This window comes from Schistocerca cancellata, chromosome 3 (assembly GCF_023864275.1).
Source record: "Schistocerca cancellata isolate TAMUIC-IGC-003103 chromosome 3, iqSchCanc2.1, whole genome shotgun sequence".
Taxonomy (NCBI): Eukaryota; Metazoa; Arthropoda; class Insecta; order Orthoptera; family Acrididae; genus Schistocerca; species Schistocerca cancellata.
This window is the reverse complement of record NC_064628.1, coordinates 562,608,203-562,625,710: the sequence shown is the minus strand read 5'-3', so window position 1 is coordinate 562,625,710 and position 17,508 is coordinate 562,608,203. Positions and strand designations below refer to the sequence as shown.

General features: G+C 42.2%; 1 protein-coding gene across 1 annotated transcript in view; it reads right to left on the bottom strand.

Moving 5' to 3' along the window:
* Positions 1-13,585: 13,585 nt before the first annotated feature.
* LOC126176807 (para-nitrobenzyl esterase-like) overlaps positions 13,586-17,508 on the bottom strand; it is a 62,183-nt gene continuing 58,260 nt past the window's right edge. The window contains exons 9-10 of the mRNA XM_049923988.1: positions 15,798-15,930; positions 13,586-13,975 (exon numbers count right to left, since the gene is read on the bottom strand). Coding sequence (XP_049779945.1) covers positions 13,807-13,975; positions 15,798-15,930 — 302 coding nt within the window. The 3' untranslated portion in view covers positions 13,586-13,806. The remainder of the gene's footprint in view (positions 13,976-15,797; positions 15,931-17,508) is intronic.

Genomic DNA, 17,508 nt, shown 5'->3' with positions numbered 1-17,508 from the left:
TTTCCGAACCGCAATCGGATGTGTACAGTGGACGCTGTATATCTCTGGAGAGCTACATATTACACTGAACCAATGTTTTAAGGACGTAGTTTCTTCGTTTTACAGGTTTTTACCATAGTTTACCGTAGAGAAAACTGCAAAAAGGATGTACGTCACGCACTTTAGATATATTTCTTACATTGGAATATTAACAGCACTATATTCCACATGACTGATAGGTCAGGAACTCAAGCGATCTAACATTATAGCTTGTTTTAAGTGCGGAACTGTGTAGCCTTGGGAGTGCGTGTGTCTACGTTCTCTCTTACCAATACCCTCCTGGTACTGATCCCAAACTCTAGAACAATACATTGAAATTGAGTGCATAGCTGATTTACATAAAATGATTTGAACTCTGTCCATCTGGAGCTCCATCATGCATAAAAATCGCCCATTTCTTGTTCTTCTTAACCATCTGCTATTATATCACAACACTTTCAAATCTGTAATTATGCACCAATAAGTGGTGGTAACCTCCTCGACATGGGCGCATCTGGAGAAATTTTGTGCATATGGAGGGGCGAGGACTCACCAAGCTCCATTCATTCAAGAGACGTAGAATCTAACGCCTACATCTGGTCAGCTGCAGATTAAATCAGTAATGGTGCTGCAGGGAGTGCTGGTCAAAGACAGTGCGACGGGCCCTTCAAGTCCCCAATTTTATCCTAAGACTGCAAGAATGCTCTGTGACACCCATCCGCATAGAGGTAGATCGTAAATTAAGCACTATGCTCGAGGTGTTAGAAATATGTAGAATGCTGTCTGGTATACTTTGATGATGTATGTGTTCGAGAATTAACAATGAATGGACATACTTCACAGTCATCTATCTACATTTACAATGATACTCGGAAAGTAGAGAAACAGTGATTGCGTACATGACTGTAATATAAGGAATCAGTCAAAATGGAATGCAGAGTCATCAGCTATTCCGTCACTGTGACAGATGAGTTTAAATGTAGAGGTCGTCAGTCACCTTCGGACTGCAGTTTGGAAACTCTCCACAACACTGCCAAACTCTTCCAGCTTCCTTACATTGTAACTGTCTTTTATTTAAAATCATCCATTGTATGTGGTGTGTTATGGTAGCAACAGTAACAACATCATTTACACCATGTGACGTCTAGTTTTCTGCAAGGGGCAATGGATTAGAACATGTTAATATCAGTTAGGAACCTGACAGACCTCGAAGTCATGGCGAAAAAAACAAAATATATAGCAGAGTACAAAGCGTGTTACAGCAGAAAAAAACAATGTTTCAAACAATGACACAGGGTGAAAGGGAGCGTCTCTTGCGACTCACAGTATAGTCTGAGGGATTCGATCATCCTCCTACAATCCATATGATGAAACTTTAAACTGGTCTGTGCAGTTAATCGATACCTGTATATTTAATATGATCATCACATGTGCTCTATGCCGGCATACATGCGGTATTTGTTTTTGATATACAGGAGGAGAGAGATGTGGTAAAAGTCTTATCGAGTTCTCTATTGGGTGAATTTAGTGGAGCTTTTATAGTTAGTAATTTTTCTCTGTTGGAGGGTACAGAATAACGAAAGTTACATGTTGCGGGTGATAGATGTGAATGGACCCTGAGGGGCACGGATCTGTAGAACGTAGTTTGGGGATGCACCACAGTGCAGTAGCCAAGTCCTCATGTTTTTCCCAGTTCCCGTTTGTATTGAATGGTCAAAACACAGCCCTGTTGAAGTAACTCAGCTTTGCCTGTTTCTACATGGGTTGTAGAAGCTTGTAAATATAGCTTTCTTCGACTTCTACTCAGTTCCGACTTACATTGGAACGATCACATGTGCAAAGCTGTAGGGACGGTAGCGCTGAGTCTGAGGGGCAGTTGCAAGATGCATAATGACTAACTAAAACCATGATGGAATTTTACTGCAGCGGAGAGGTTCGAGAAAAGTGACTAATTTTGAGATACAAGAAGCAAAAAATATGAGTAATCATTAAAGGACTTCTCCATCAGATACAATGCAAGTCTCTGGTTGAATGGAAAGACTTGATTCCAAATCAAAGACAGCATTTCTACCGAAAGTGTAGCACTAGTGATCTGAAAAGCTAGTGTGCATTTCTTACGACCTCAATCAGCACACCATTTACTACCGTTTGTGGTCCTTCTCAGTCAGCCATGGCCTATAACTCAGTGGATATATCGCAGAACCTCTGACATGGCATCTAGACAGAATGCATTAAAAATACTGGAGAAATATCTAGCGGTGGCATGAGGGAGTTGCAGATACTGGTTTAATGCCAAACTCCTTAGTCAAATCACTTTCAAAATAAGGTAATTTTATTATGAGGGTGTACCGTTGGCGATGTGTAACCACACTGCTGGTCTGATAATATACACTCCGATGATCATTGTCTATATTCGGTGTCGAGGTATTTGTCTGGAAAAAAAATAAAACATGTCGTTTGGAGGTAACGCCATACCTTCATTTATAAAGCCAGTTTTAACAGGGATAATTGTGTGCACCTGTAGAACCAAGACCGCTTGTGACAGTAACATACAGTAATTGTTGCGATTGGGTTTTTTAACATCTGGCGGTTTGTAAGACGATTATGCCTCTTTAAGACACAGTGGTACCACTCGCAAAAAAACTTATGAGTCACCCACGGCTGATTTCCTCTCAGTAATATTTCGTATCGTCAGCAATCATTTATTGGCGAAGTATTATACTTAGTAGTAGACGATGTGTGATAGGCTCACCTTGAGCATCAGTCTTATAAAGTATGTGTTTCTGTTCTGGCATGTGCAAAGGAAATGACTATGTCCAGTCGTAAGGAAGGTATGGATCTGACGTGGAATACTGTGATAGCAAAGGGAAGAGTATGCCAGGTCATAAGAATGGTAGAGATATTTCTATTTCCAGAGCCACAGCCGTCAGAAGAGGCTATTTCTGATAATTTTCTTGTTGTCATATGTTGTTCAATTGTGGCTGCAATCGTAACATGTAATTGTAAGTATAGTGATCAAATATGTCTGCGACCGATTTCCCAAGATAATTCTGTCTAGGGGTGTGTGGTGTGGTGGTGGTGGCCTGTGGCGAGAATGATTCACGTTACCCATTGATGGCAGAGTCTGTCCAAATGGAGAGGCCTGTTGGGGGTGTAGGCATGTAGCTGACTTAATCGTGTTGTAGGGACAAATAGCAAACTAATACTTAGTATATGTTGGGCAGCTATCGTGATCGCATGGAAATTTGAGAAGATTCAGTATGTACACGTGTTTGTGGTGGACCATTATTCCCTCCCATGTAAACTGTCTGGTTGAGTACTTCTGCACACACTTTTATTTAGTTGAGGGAACATCGATTGTGGTGTGTGCATCTTGCAAGTGAAAGACAGGTGGATGACACATTTGCTGGTTCTCTAGACATGAGGAACATCTTAGCTGACTTTGTAAATTACAGGGATGAATTGCAATCTGTTAAATCACCAACATCGGTATTCACAAGTGTAAATATCAGTTTCCTCTATTTTTTCTTCGACTTTTCACATAAAGTTCTCCACAGAAGAGTAAGTTTCCAGTTACTCAGTGGTTTACAGCATGCTCCACCTCAATAAAATTTCGACTTTCTAGGATATAATTTCAAGTCTATATCTTCGGAATTATGATGTGTAAGCAATACTGCTATGCAAGCGATATTACTATGTGCGTGATATCAAGAAGCATCGCGAAAATGGTATGACATTCTGGCAAACCATGTGAAATTACATATGTTCTTGTAATTCCAGAGTCTGGAGATGAGTGTAGAAAAGCAAGCAAGCATGTCTGAACCAGAAACAGTAATGCGTTTGTGGCTAGGGGAAACGAGCCAGTCTTTGCACAACAGTTCTGAGAGTGACTTCATTCCCCTGAGGGCGCTATGGTCATGTATTGGGAGTGGATGATAACCCAACCTTACGGGAAATATCTAGTACAGCGAGGAGTGTACCTATAGTGCACGTCCTTATGCTGTCTGTCTTCATGATTTATGTGTAAGTTTCTGGTGGCTGATGGCTACATGAATGATGTATCAGGAGCGATTTCGGGTGGTGCAGGAGACACATTGTGTGTTTACTACATCGACACAGTACATGGTGATATATTGCTAAGTTGGAGATCGGTTTCACGCTGTAACATTCAAGTTCCTGTCCTCAGTGGCTGACGAGTGTAATTGAGTAAGAGTCTTTCCGTATTTGATAATCTGTAGGTCACTTTGCAGGGTTTAATTGTCGGTGCAGTATGGTGATCTGTGCAAAATAGTTTTTGCCACTGAAAGTCTTGTCTGCAGAAAGAAAAGACAAAAGCGGACAGTGCTTCCACACATGTGGCATCATTAATTCTGCGGGTAAATGCAATAAGAATCAATTATGCTCCAGTCATTCACAAAACATCTTATGTGCTGGGACATAGGATTGTCTACAAATTGATTTGAACAGGATGAAGGCAAGATATCTATGGAAAGTTCTGAGAAACCGAGTGTTCAAAGACAAATTGAAGTAGACCATCCATCTCAGCCAGGATTGCTGTCACTCATTGGCTGGTACGGTATTAGGACATCTCCAGACCAGTAGCTGCAGGATACCGAAAATTCGCCCCATTTTTCTCTCCTGTAGGACAGTGCTTCGAATTCTGTTTGCATAATTGTTATGATTTCCCCCCCCCTTCTGTGCCTAGACAGTGCTCTCTTTCCAAACAACAAGAATGGTTTTATGATTATTCGTGCTTATGTGAGCATGTACACGCATGATGAAGGCTTGTAGTAGTGAAAACATTTAAAGTTTGTGAGAAAAATGTTTATAGCAGGTCGAACGTTTCATGGCGATCCATCTGCTACACTGGTCAGGTAAGCATGTGTGCACAGCTAGATGCAGCTCATATGTCTCATTAGGATTGCGAGGGAAAGATTTCTATGGCATGACCTGTGAAGTCAGTATCCACAGGTTTCGCATATGTGTGCTAGACTGGTCTCACATGTCTCATTAAGATCGCAAGGGGGGAAATCAATAGAACATATTTCTGTAGCGTGACCTGCGATGACAGTATAACATTGTGAACCTTTTAGCTGCTATGCAAACATGTATCTTGGTGTTGGGCCAGCACTGCACTTATGCGTCATCATGTCAGCAATGGTGCCTAGGTGAACATATATTTCATGAGGAATTTCTCAGGTGTCAAGTATGAAAATGATGCCACAGCCTTATTCTTGCAGGACCCAAACGGACATCTGAGCATGGCTCAGTAGCTGACAGCTGTCTTGTCACTTCATGGGGGCTGCCGGTGCATCCTCACTGCAGAGAGCATGTGCGGTATCACCATGTGCAGTCCAGTGGACAGGAGGCAGAGTGTGGTGCGTGTGCACATTGGAGCCTTTTTTACGAATTTTTTGCTTTTCTGTTGCATTATTTTGTGATCAGATCTGTTGGCTGAGATATGGATTATTTGGACAATTCACAGGTAGTGAGCTTGCCTGCAGAGCGTTTTACATTATTTATTTTGATAATTTTCGACTGGTTTTCGTTCCTGCACTTCAGTGTACTGCATTATTTCGGTGATTTACGAGTAGTCTGCAGGTCTGTATATTGTGTAATGCACTATTTCGGTAATTTGCGAGTTGCTTACGTGTCTGTACATCAGTGTACTACATTATTTTGGTAGTCTACGAGTAGTTTACAGGTCGGTATGCAGTATACTGCATTATTTCAGTGATTTGCAAGTAGTTTGCAGCTCTGTAGGCTGGTACTGAATTATTTCGATAATTTACGAGTTGTTTGCTTGCCTGTGTGCTGTGTAGTGCATTATTTGCACAGTTTAGAATAATTGAGCATGTCTGCAGAGCGTTTAACATGCGTTATTCCGGTAATTTACGAGTTGTTTATGTGTCTGAACATTAGTGTACTGCTTTATTTATGAGTAGTTTGCAGGTTTGCAGATGATTTTCTGTCGCCCTATTCATGTCAGGGAGAGTGTTTCGTATCAGTATAATAAATAAACTACATGAAATTCGACCCTAAATAAACTGTTCCAAGATTAAATAAAGTACACTCCTTCCTCTCTTCAGCTACACAGCGCAGGCTGAAGCGTATTCCCGCCATTTTTCCCCCTCCATACCGCCATATTGCATTATGTCAAAGGAGGGATAACAGCAATCTCAGGTGGCAGTACTGTGTACTGTGTCAGTTGGACTCTGAATCTCATGGTGTACACACTGAATGGAGGTACTGCCTCTGTTTAAATAAAGACTGCCTGCCATTAAAGACTTATGTCCATCCTATCCAGCATAGTCTCAATCCTTTTCTGGCCGTTTTTTCCCTCTCCAGACCGCCTTCTTGGATTATGTCACAGGAGGTTCGATGGCGCCCTCTGGTGGTGGTACTGTGTACTAGGTCAGTTGGACTCAGGACCTTGTTGTGAACTCAGTGGATGAAGGCACAGCCTCTAATTGTTTAAATAAGGACTGTTTAAATAAAGACATATGCCCACCCTATCCAGTGTAGGCTGAGTCCTTTTCCCACCAATTCCTAGAAAGAAGTGGTGGTCAGATGACTTAGGCTAGTGGAGGTAGCCAAAGTACCATTTTCTCCCACGATTTTCTTAGATTAGTAGAGGTAGCCATGTTGTGTTGCCTTTCCTGATGGAATTTGAACTTCCCACCATTTTCTGTGGGTGGGGTGAGGAGGAGGGAGGGGAGGGCAGTGGAGGTAGCGCAATTAACCTATCTTCCTGCTAAAATTTGAACATCCCACCATGAGGTCATTGCGACGCCGCCATATCTATTGCTGCCATCTTGGATTTGCCATCTTGAATAAATTTGGCAACAATGGAGGGTAGAGTGACGTCTGCTTGGCCCTACTACTGATGTAATCTCTTGATATCTCTCTGTAACTCCCAGCCTTTTCCTGTTGTGATTCTATAGCAGAGTGTTCGCTATTAACAGCTGAAATTTGTTAGAGAACTTAATTAGACTTTCCCCTCTCTCATTCCTACTAAGAAGCCTATATTCTCCTACTACTTCCACTCCTTCATCTACAACCACGTTTTAACCCACCATGACTATTTGGTTTTCATATCCCTATATGTACTGTATTACCCATTCAGTATCCTCCTATACTAACTTGCTCTATCTCTTCAGCTTGGGCTTGCGACGTCGACATACATACCTGAACTATTTGTTGTCAGTGTTGGTTTTTCTGTGGATCCTGATGAGAACAGCCCTATCACTGAGCTGTTTAGAGCAACTCTCTCTCTCTGCCATATCTTCCTGTTCATAACGAACCCTTCTCCTGTTACGCCATTTTTTCTGCTTTTGATATTACATTATGCTCATCTGACCAGAAATCCTATGAAGATCAATAAAGTTCTTTGTAACTGTTAACACTGTTTGCACTGAGTCTGACGGCCTGTCACCACCACCATTCCTTCATGCCTAATCATGCTCAGCACTGTACAAAATATACCATACATTAGGTCTACTGTAAAACTAATGCATTCTGGATCTGTTCCTTTTCCCACGCAATTTTAACACAGGCGATTTGTCCTGATGACTGTTTGTGGTGTCACCGCCAGACACAACACTTGCTAGGTGGTAGCCTTTAAATCGGCCGCGGTCTGTTAGTATACGTGGGACCCGCGTGTCGCCACTATCAGTGATTGCAGACCGAGCGCCGCCACACGGCAGGTCTAGAGAGACTTCCTAGTACTCGCTCCAGTTGTACAACCGACTTTGCCAGCGATGGTTCACTGACAAAATACGCTCTCATTTGCCGAGACGATAGTTAGCATAGCCTTCAGCTACGCCATTTGCTACAACCTAGCAAGGCGTCATTATCAGTTGCTAGAGATCTTGTGATGCATGTACCGTCAGACCGACGTTCACCATTAACGGATTAAAGTTAAGTATTCCACCAGCTACGTCCGTTTTTCTAAATTCTAATTTCCTTGTCCTGTTCCAGACCTCACGCCAGCCTGCGTGAGCTAAAACGCATGTCTTTCGGCTTCCTCTATTATTAAGGTGTTGGCTCTCCTGCCAACCCACAACACTGTTAAATAGCTTTGTTTGATTTAGTTCACAAATTCCAACACCTAAACTTTTCACTACAATTACGACCATAGGAGCATAGTCGTTTCTGAATGTACTACTAACCGAAAAGCGACCCTGCTTTCATTATGAAATATTTTCATAAGACTTTTCATCCCTTATATCATCCCCTTAGGAGATGAATTTTCAAAAACATTGAGACATGTAGTTTTTGTTTCTAACTGATAAGTCAAATACCAGTTTGCGTTTATGTGGCTTCCAAATTCCTTTAGAGTTCTTTAATAATGATTTATTTTAAAAAAAGCTTTAATCCACTATTTCACTCCCTTAAGTGTTGCATTTCCAAACAAGCTGAACACTTACGTTTTTATTTCTGACCAAGAACGAAATAATAATTTTCGTAGTTCTAGCTTCAAAATCGTCATATTACTGATAGTTTTCAAAAAAGAAGCTTTCACCATCTATTTCACTCGCTTAAAGATGGAATTTAGAAAAATATCCTTCTTTAAAGAAGCCTGCACTATAACATCAACACACACTATGTTTTCATACAACGAAATATTTTCACAACAATTTTCATTCCTTATTTCACCGCTTTAGGGGTTGAATTTCCAAAAACACAAATTTTCATAGATTTAGCTTCAAAAATGTTTTCTTAACGAAATATTTTCATAAAACATTTCCTCCCCTATTTCACCCTGTTAGGGATTGAATTTCTAATAACACTAAATCTTTTTCGATTTCTATCTGAGTAGTCAAATACAAATTTTCATAGAGGTAGTTTTGAAATGCTTTAGAACTTCTTTAATAACGATTACCTATAAAAAAAAAAGTTCATCCACTATTTCACCCCTTTCGGGATGAAACTACAAAATTGCCAACAAGAATTTTTTTTTTTTTTTTTGTATTTCCGGCCGAGAATGAAGTTCCCGTTTCGTAGTTATAGCTTCAATATTACCTAACTAGCGACTAACTTTCTAAATGTTTTCATCACCCGTTTCGCCTCCTCAGGCGTGTAGTTACGAAAAATTCATTTTTAAAGATGCCTGCAGTGTAATATGAACATCCTCTCCATATTTCAAATTTACATTCTAAGCGGTTTGGTCTGAAAGATGATGAGTCAGTCAGGATATTTCTTTTGTACATTAAGATTAAACGTCACTGATATTTTACTTACTTTGCAGATAAAAGACAACGTTATTTGTACCTTCCTTTGAATCGTATGATTACATAGTATTCAGTCCACCAGTAAGAGAATTCGTGTTAGTGAACTTCCAGCTTAGCTTCCTTCCACAAATGCGGGTTTGTTTCGACCTGTCGGCATGACTCTTAAGACATGCATTGTGAAAGTTTTGACACAGATTCATGTTCCTCACAATAAAATCGGTTTTATATGCACTGCAGGATATCACGACTTATTCACTGACTGATAGGCAGTGATGTCGACCGGCTGAGCAGTAAACTCACAGCATGAAATCTGACACTGGTTGGGCACTTGTTCCAAATCGGGGAATCCCAGGCATGCGCATGTGTAAGGCATTAAATTTGGTAGATACAAGTCATAAAGACTGGTGGCCACTTAAAATTGTCTACGTTCTGAATCAATTTTGTAAAACAAAATGTTATTGGTTATAATAATTTATATTCTCTGAATTCAGAGTTGACGTGAAATTTTCATTGATTCCCCTTACAAATGAGATTTGATGAGATTTTGCCGGACCCCCGCCCCCTATCGCCCCCAGTTTGATCTCACGTAATTAGTGGATCTCCCATTATCTCTGCAGTGTTCTACTGAGTATAACTACAGGAACTTGCAATACAGATTCGGGAAACATAACAACAGTGGATTGGCAAAGCTGCTGGTATACAGAAAATTTCAGTGGATGACTGTTTGCACACAAATTTTTCGGGTATCATATGTGTAAGAAAACGCTAACGTAATATTTCATGAACATTTAACACAACAAACACTTCGCACCACTTTCTGCAGTAGCTGGTGTACATCGTTCTTGGTTTGAGGACTGTTAACGTTTAATTATCTCTACACTATCTACATCACTGCTTTCAGTGCTTCTTTGTTCACAGGAACTGAACTAGCTTAAAGGAAATGAAGTCTGGCTTGATACCATCATAAGCACCACTTTCACCAGTTGATAAACCCAGGACTGCAGCCGTTGTAGGAACTTCATGGGAGTCTTGGGCTCAGTCCGCCATAGCCTGGAAGCTCCACTAGCAGCCACCTACTGGTTTAATATTTCTGCTGTGAATCACGCCGATGAGACAGAAGTGCTACGTGTTGCAAACACGTCGTCTAGTTCGCCTGCTTCTCCTACTACAGAAAACGTCATTGGACGGATGGGGATAGGGAGGGGAGAGGGGGGCAGGTGACCGTAGGAGGGAGGGGCACGTGTATTGCTTACCTTGTCCGTAGCAGTGGATCAGTCACAAGCGTCCCTGTTCGTGTTCAGTGTAGACCGCCCCACGGTAATGAGAATTAGGTTGAACACGAGTAACGTAATACGAGGTTTCGAACTGCGGACTGGTGAATGCGGCCAGTCCTCAATAAATGTAAGCTTTTTGCATGCTTCAGCGAAAGCGGAAATAGAAAAAGAACGTCTACTTAGCAGAGTAAACAAAATGATGCGAGTGACTGGGAAACAAAATTGCCGCATTTGTACGCTCCTTCATTCACCAGTCTTACGAGAACACGCCAAAACATGTGAGACTTTGTGCAAAACACACTAGGGGTTTTCAGATGCCAGCACTATAGGGTCAGCGTAAGAAAGCTACTTCTGCTAAATGTGGGAAAGCGGCATATGAACCTCGAAAACCGCGTTCGTTACCAATGAGACTCATACTGTCTACAGTTGCGAATGTTCATCATTTCTTCAAGAAAATACACAGATAAACAAGCTCAAAAGCGCAATCCCATACGACGAAGTGTAAAAAGCTTGTTCGTATATGAGGTCACCGTTACAAACAAATAATGACACCTATTTGCTATCATGACTAAAAATTTAATACTTTACCATTCAAACAAAACTGGAACTTCCAACAAAGATGCCCATTATGCAAGTACACGAGAAAATGAAGTCTTTTGGTGAAGTTGGTTGTATATATGAAATTACACTGAAGCACCAAAGAAACTGGTATAGGCATGCGTATTCAAATACAGAGGTATGTAAACAGGCAGAATATAGCGCTGCGGTTGGCAATGCCTATGTAAGACAAGTGTCTGGCGCAGTTGTTAGATCAGTTACTGCTGCTACAATGGCAGGTTATCAAGATTTAAGTGAGTTCGAACGTGGTGTTATAGTTGGCACACGAACGATAGAGCACAGCGTCTTCCAGTTGGCGATGAAATGGGGATTTTCCCGTTCGACCATTTCGCGAGTGTACCACGAATATCAGGAATCCGGTAAAATATTAAATCTCCGACATCGCTGCGGCTTCAAATAGATCCTGCAAGAACGGGACCACTGACGACTGCAGAGAATCGTTCAGTGTGACAAAACTGCAACCCTTCCGCAAACAGCTGAAGATTTCAGTGGCCATGAACAAGTACAACCATGTGAACCATTCAGCGAAACATCAGCGATATGGGTTTTCTGAGTCGAAGGCCAACTCGTGTTCCCTTAATGACTGCACGAGACAAAGCTTTAGGCCTCGCCTAGGCCCGTCAACATCGACATTGGACTGTTGATGAGTGGAAACAAGTTGCCTGCTCGTACGAGTCCCGTTTCATATTTTATCGAGCTGCTGAACGTGTACGGATATGGAGAAAACCTCATGAATCCATGGACCCTCCATGTATCAGGTGACCGCTCAAGCTAGTGGAGGCTCTGTAATGGGTTGGGGCGTGTGCACTTGGGCTGATATGGGACCCCTGATACGTATACACGCGACTCTGACAGGTGACGCGCAAGTAAACATCGTTTCTGATGAACAGCATATATTCATGTCCATTGTGCTTTCCGACGGACTTAGGCAATTCCGACACTCTACACATCTAGAATTGCTCCTGGAACACTCTTTGGAGTTTAAACACTTCCGCTGGCCACCAAACTCCCCAGATATCAACATTATTGAGCATATCTGGGATGCCTTGAACTTGCTGTTCGGAAGAGATCTTCACCCCATCGGTCTCTTACGGATTTGTAGACATTCCAGTAGGATTTATGGTTTCAGTTCCCTCCAGCACTACTTCAGACATTAATCGAGTCCATACCACGTTGTGTTGCGGTACTTCTGCGGGCTCGCGTGGGCCCTAGGATGGTATGCCAGTTTCTTTGGCTCTTCAGTGTATCTCCATTCAGTACAGACCGTCCACCGTGTATCGTCTGCCAATGACGTTATTCGGATGCAGTATAGAGGGCATGGTGTCAACACACCGATATTTTGGTCTTTGTCAGATTTTCACACCTTGGAGCGGCTACATCTGAGTCAAGCAGCGCTTCAATTGGCACGATGAGTCTGAACTCACCCCGATACAATCCACCTACAAAGTAAAAATCTCTGGCAGTACAGGGAACTTTTTCAAGGTCCAGAGACACAGCCTCCTACACATTCCAAAGAGATAATTATAGTGCACCCTAAGGCGTATTTATCTGTGATAATTACGTCCTTATATGTATCTATTAACCATCGAGTCTCGTTGGTAAACGTGTCTACATCTGCACTGTTACCAGTGGGACAATCGTTGGCGAGAGGGGGAATATCCAAATCCCCGTCTGACCATCCTGATTTAACTTTCCCTCTTACCTCTAAATTGCTTAAAGTAATGCCACGACCATTCTTCTGAATTGAATACGACCGATTTTATTCCTCATTATTTTCCGACCCGAACTTGTTATCTGCCTCTAATGACTTCCCTGTTTACATGACGATAAGTCTCGTCTTCTTTCTTCACCATTGTTATGTATTTAACACACAAACCAACTACTCTAACTTCCCTGCAAACAGTTTGTCGAGAATGCGACAGTCGTGTTGACATACAAAGTGCAGTCAGTGCCAGATATTTATCTTGTTTTCCAAGTTGCTCTTGATAGACGAAGATTTTCTATCTGAAAACTGTCCGCAGCACAATCAAAGCTGAAAACACTGTGACTTGTGCCTGAACTGTTTCAAGGCGCCCTGTGTCCTAAAGCGTTACACTCGCTCCTCCAAGCTATACAATCACTTTCTCGCTGTAGGAGATTACAGTTTAACTTTAATGAAAAATTAATTCGTCTTTGATTGTTTACACACATTCGACGACCTTTTTCACGTTAATTAAAATGTTCAAAACCAATATGGGTAGAAAATAGATCGTGTGATTGGTGATGCGGTAGACAGACATTAAACTTCGACGACGTTGCAGAGGAATTTAAGGCAGTCGTTAGGCAACAATGACGAAGAACCTTGCACCCTGTTGTCTTGATGGTAACAAAAAGAAGTATACATGCAGGTTGAAATTGAGTTTATTTTTGCATCCACATTTTCATTTCGTGTATATACTTTCAAGGACAGGTTCGTATTTGCATTCTGAACGATACGTTAGAGTGTACGAAGTAGCATTACAGGTACATAACAGAGCAATGATGAAAATGAACTTCAGCTGTGTGATATCTACAGAAGTTTTTGGAAAGAATGACTAATGGGGGTATTATCAAACGCATCACAGTATGTTCTATGGTGCACTGCGTAACGCCGTGTGGCCTGTAGTTGTTGAACACATCTCCCACTAGTGTGTGCCAGGGTACGGCAGAAGCGGCACATTTTGGTTCCAGAAGTCCATGCGTTCGCTGTCCTTATTGTGGGCGAGCGTGAAGTTGGCCTGCATCAGCAGGTAGCTGCGGCTGGTCAGGTCATACGGCTCCCAGACCACGGGATCCGCCTCGGGCGTAGGGTTCCTGGAAGAGTACGAACAGAAGTGTCAGTCGTTCCTGGAAGAGTACAAAACAGGAGTGTCAGCCGCACGCTGGTTTCTTATGCTTTTTCAAAGCTTACATTGGGTCTAATATTTCCTGTCTTCACTTCTTACACACCAAGGGAAAGTCGTGTTTTACATTAAATATTTCCTGCTATTTCTACGAAATCATGGTTTCAGTTGTAGTTTTAATTCGTTCACACTTGTGCCGATAGTGCTACAGCGAGCCGCGCGCAGTGGCTGCGCAGTTTGAGGCGCCATGTCAATCCAAAAGGGCATGAGCATTGGCTTTCGGGTCAATGGTGAAAACATTTCCAAAACGGCTAAGTTTGTAAATAGTTCGCGTGCCGCCGTGCTACAAGTATGCCGTGCGTGGCGAAATGATGCTATCCAAAATTTGCATTGAGGCTATTCTTGTACACCACTGGCCGTAGATGACAGGGCTGAACGATAACTTCAGAGATGTATATTGGTCAACAGACGTGCGACTGTTGAGCCACTGACAGCCCAGATGAAGCAAGAGGCTACCAACAGTGTCTCCTCAACGAGTATTTAGCGAACGTTGCTGCGTATGGATGATGTTTGGTTTGTGAGGCACTGAACTGCGCGGTTATCAGCGCCCGTAGAAAATCCCAAGTTTTACGCAGTCCAGTTTCTTTACATGATCAGAATATAGCCACTGTCACGAATGATGATGAAATATTGAGGGCAACACAACCACCCAGACCCCAGGCAAATGAAATCCCCAAACCGGCCAGGAATCGAACCAGGGACCCCGTGATCCAGAGGTAGCAACGCTAGCCGCTAGACCACTGCTGCGTATGGGCCTCCATGGTAGACCCCTGTTCATGAACCAATGCTGACTACTTTTCATCGGCGCCGAAGGATAGAACTTACACTGACTACTGGTCATCGGCATGAAGGATAGAATTTACACGCCAGTACCGCAACTAGATGTCCACTGAGTGGCGAGTAGCGGCATTTGCCGACGAATAACATCTTATGCTCCATCAGACTGGAACCAACCACTCGGAAGGGTCCAGGCCGGAGGAGTGAGCGTTACGGTCTTTTTAATGTTTTCGAGCATTTTCTTGGTGACTTTGTCATGCTGAAAGGCCAAATAGATCAACACAAATATACATCTAGCCTTGAGGATCCCCCTCCCCCCCCCCTCCCCCGTGCAGTTACTTTTTCGTCGGAGCCATGAAAACTACAAAAGTGTCATACGGCCTGAAGTGGACGTGTGTGATTCAAAGAGCAGCAGGATTAGGTCACAAGACTCCCTGGATTTAAACCGAATGGGTAATCAGTAGGGCCACCTAGATCGGGCTGTCCCCGTGCCAAAGTCCTCAACCGAGTTCTACAGCGCAGCTGGCCATGGCCCTGGAATCCAAATGACTCCATATCTTTCTCGCTACTTTCCAGAATCTCAATGAGTACGATCCGGCTCGTCTCGGATCGGTCCACGCTGGAAAACGGGGTTATTGTGGATTTTGAAAGTTGGTCACATTAATGTGAAAGGTGGTCACATTAATGTGAGTGGACAGTGCATTATAGTCTTCTGGGATTAACGTCTTTAAACTTTGGCACTTTTCAAACTTATGATTACTTTCGTGAGAGAGATTGAGTGAATAATGACAGCTTTGTCTGAAGCGGTTTGAGCGAACAATAGAAAGCTTAAACCGGAAATTCCAGACGTTAATATTGTTTTATAACAGACATAACATCAACAATCTCAAGAAAGTAATAGTAGTGCGAGAATAAGATAATATTTCTTAGCTTACACTTATTTTATGGACACATACCCGAATTTTGCAAAGTTGGTCCAAAGGCGCAAAACATTTCTGCGTACTCGGTCCTCCTCGGACTCGGGATCCAAATTATACTCAGTATCCTTCCGCACAAAGAGAGACGGCAATTCTCCGCTATGTATGACGCCTGAAAAGTTATGTTGATCACACTCCGAACTTTGCTAAAACAATATGAGCATGCAACATGACACGTACCCACTTATAAAAAAAAATCTGTGTTCCGGTTCTGCCTTTTACTGACACTATTATATTAAAGCACTGTGGATGAATATTATGCAGATACGATTACATGTTTCAACAGCAAAAAATTCTGAAATAACTCCTCATTTAAGTGATGGTGAATGTTATCAACGGGGGCACGATCTTTGGTTAAGCACAGAGCCTACAACAGAGTAAAGTATGATGTCAAGGACTGCTTAGCTGACTGATTAATTCATCATAATTAAACTATTATGAATTACATGTTGCAGCAAGAAGTAAAGTACCACGTATATTAAAACACCAGAATTTTGAAAGATGAAGTGCTTTCATTATTTTAGCTTTCACATTTGTAATCTCGATAATTAGTACTTCATAAATTACATGCCGTTGTGCAAAGATTTCCATTTCGCTAAGACTGAACAAACAAGTTATTCGAAGGGGTTTCAGAAACTGTTACACATGTCTTCCCATACTAATACCACTGTGCAACCAGAGTAGCACATTGTTCTTGCGGACATCTTTCTGCTGTGATGCCGATAACAAGTGCTTCACAGTCTGTGATTAAAATGGCGTAGCAACTGGAAACAAACTCCAAAGTTGAAGTGCGCTGGCAGTACGATTCATGCTAACAGAAAATTTAAATAGCTCACAATTTCTTAGTTAATTTCTTTCAGAATATGGACCAAATGCAATGTCGCGCCCAGCCATGGGGCCATGGTGCGAACAATTTGACCAAGGACACACTGACATCGGACATGCTGATAGGGCAATCCTGATCTCGCGCCATGCGGTTTCCATCTTTTCCCCATGCTGAATGAATACATGTAGCGGAAACAGATTTTGCAACGATGAGAACGTTCAGCGATTCTCACTTGGCTCTGAGACCAAGGAGGGGATTTCTACCGTCGAGGAATTCAACGATTGTCAGAACGTCCCGGGCGTTTCTTACAGCGCGTTTGTTGAAAAATGGTGCCATACATCTGAGACACTTTGAATCGTAGTACAGCATTTAATAAAAGTTATTTGACCTCTGTAATAATGTGTACCTTACGGTAACGGATCAAGAAAGTAAGGGAATAGGAGAGTCATATAAATAACAGAGTGAAATTCACTACGTTCGAATAGAACAGCACTGCTCAACCACACAGAAATATCAATACGAGGCCGCCGATAGGTGTAAACATTTCGACACATTTAGTGGGTCATTGCTGTGGGGTATCAACTCCTCTATGGGTGACTCTGCGCAAGCTCAGAGGAAAATGGTTGGAGGAGTGCTGGCCAATGTGCCTGCGTTATTCTCGTAACATCATGTAATAAACGCTAAGGAGGACACAGTAATGCATATCGGTGGTTTGACAAAGCAGTTGCAACCCAGAAATAAAGAGGTTAAGCAAATACGAAACTTGTAGTCTAGGGGTAGCGTCTTTGATTAGTAATCAAAACGTCCTCAGTCACGGGTTCGAAACCCATCTACACTTAAACTTCGATTAATAATCAGCATTGG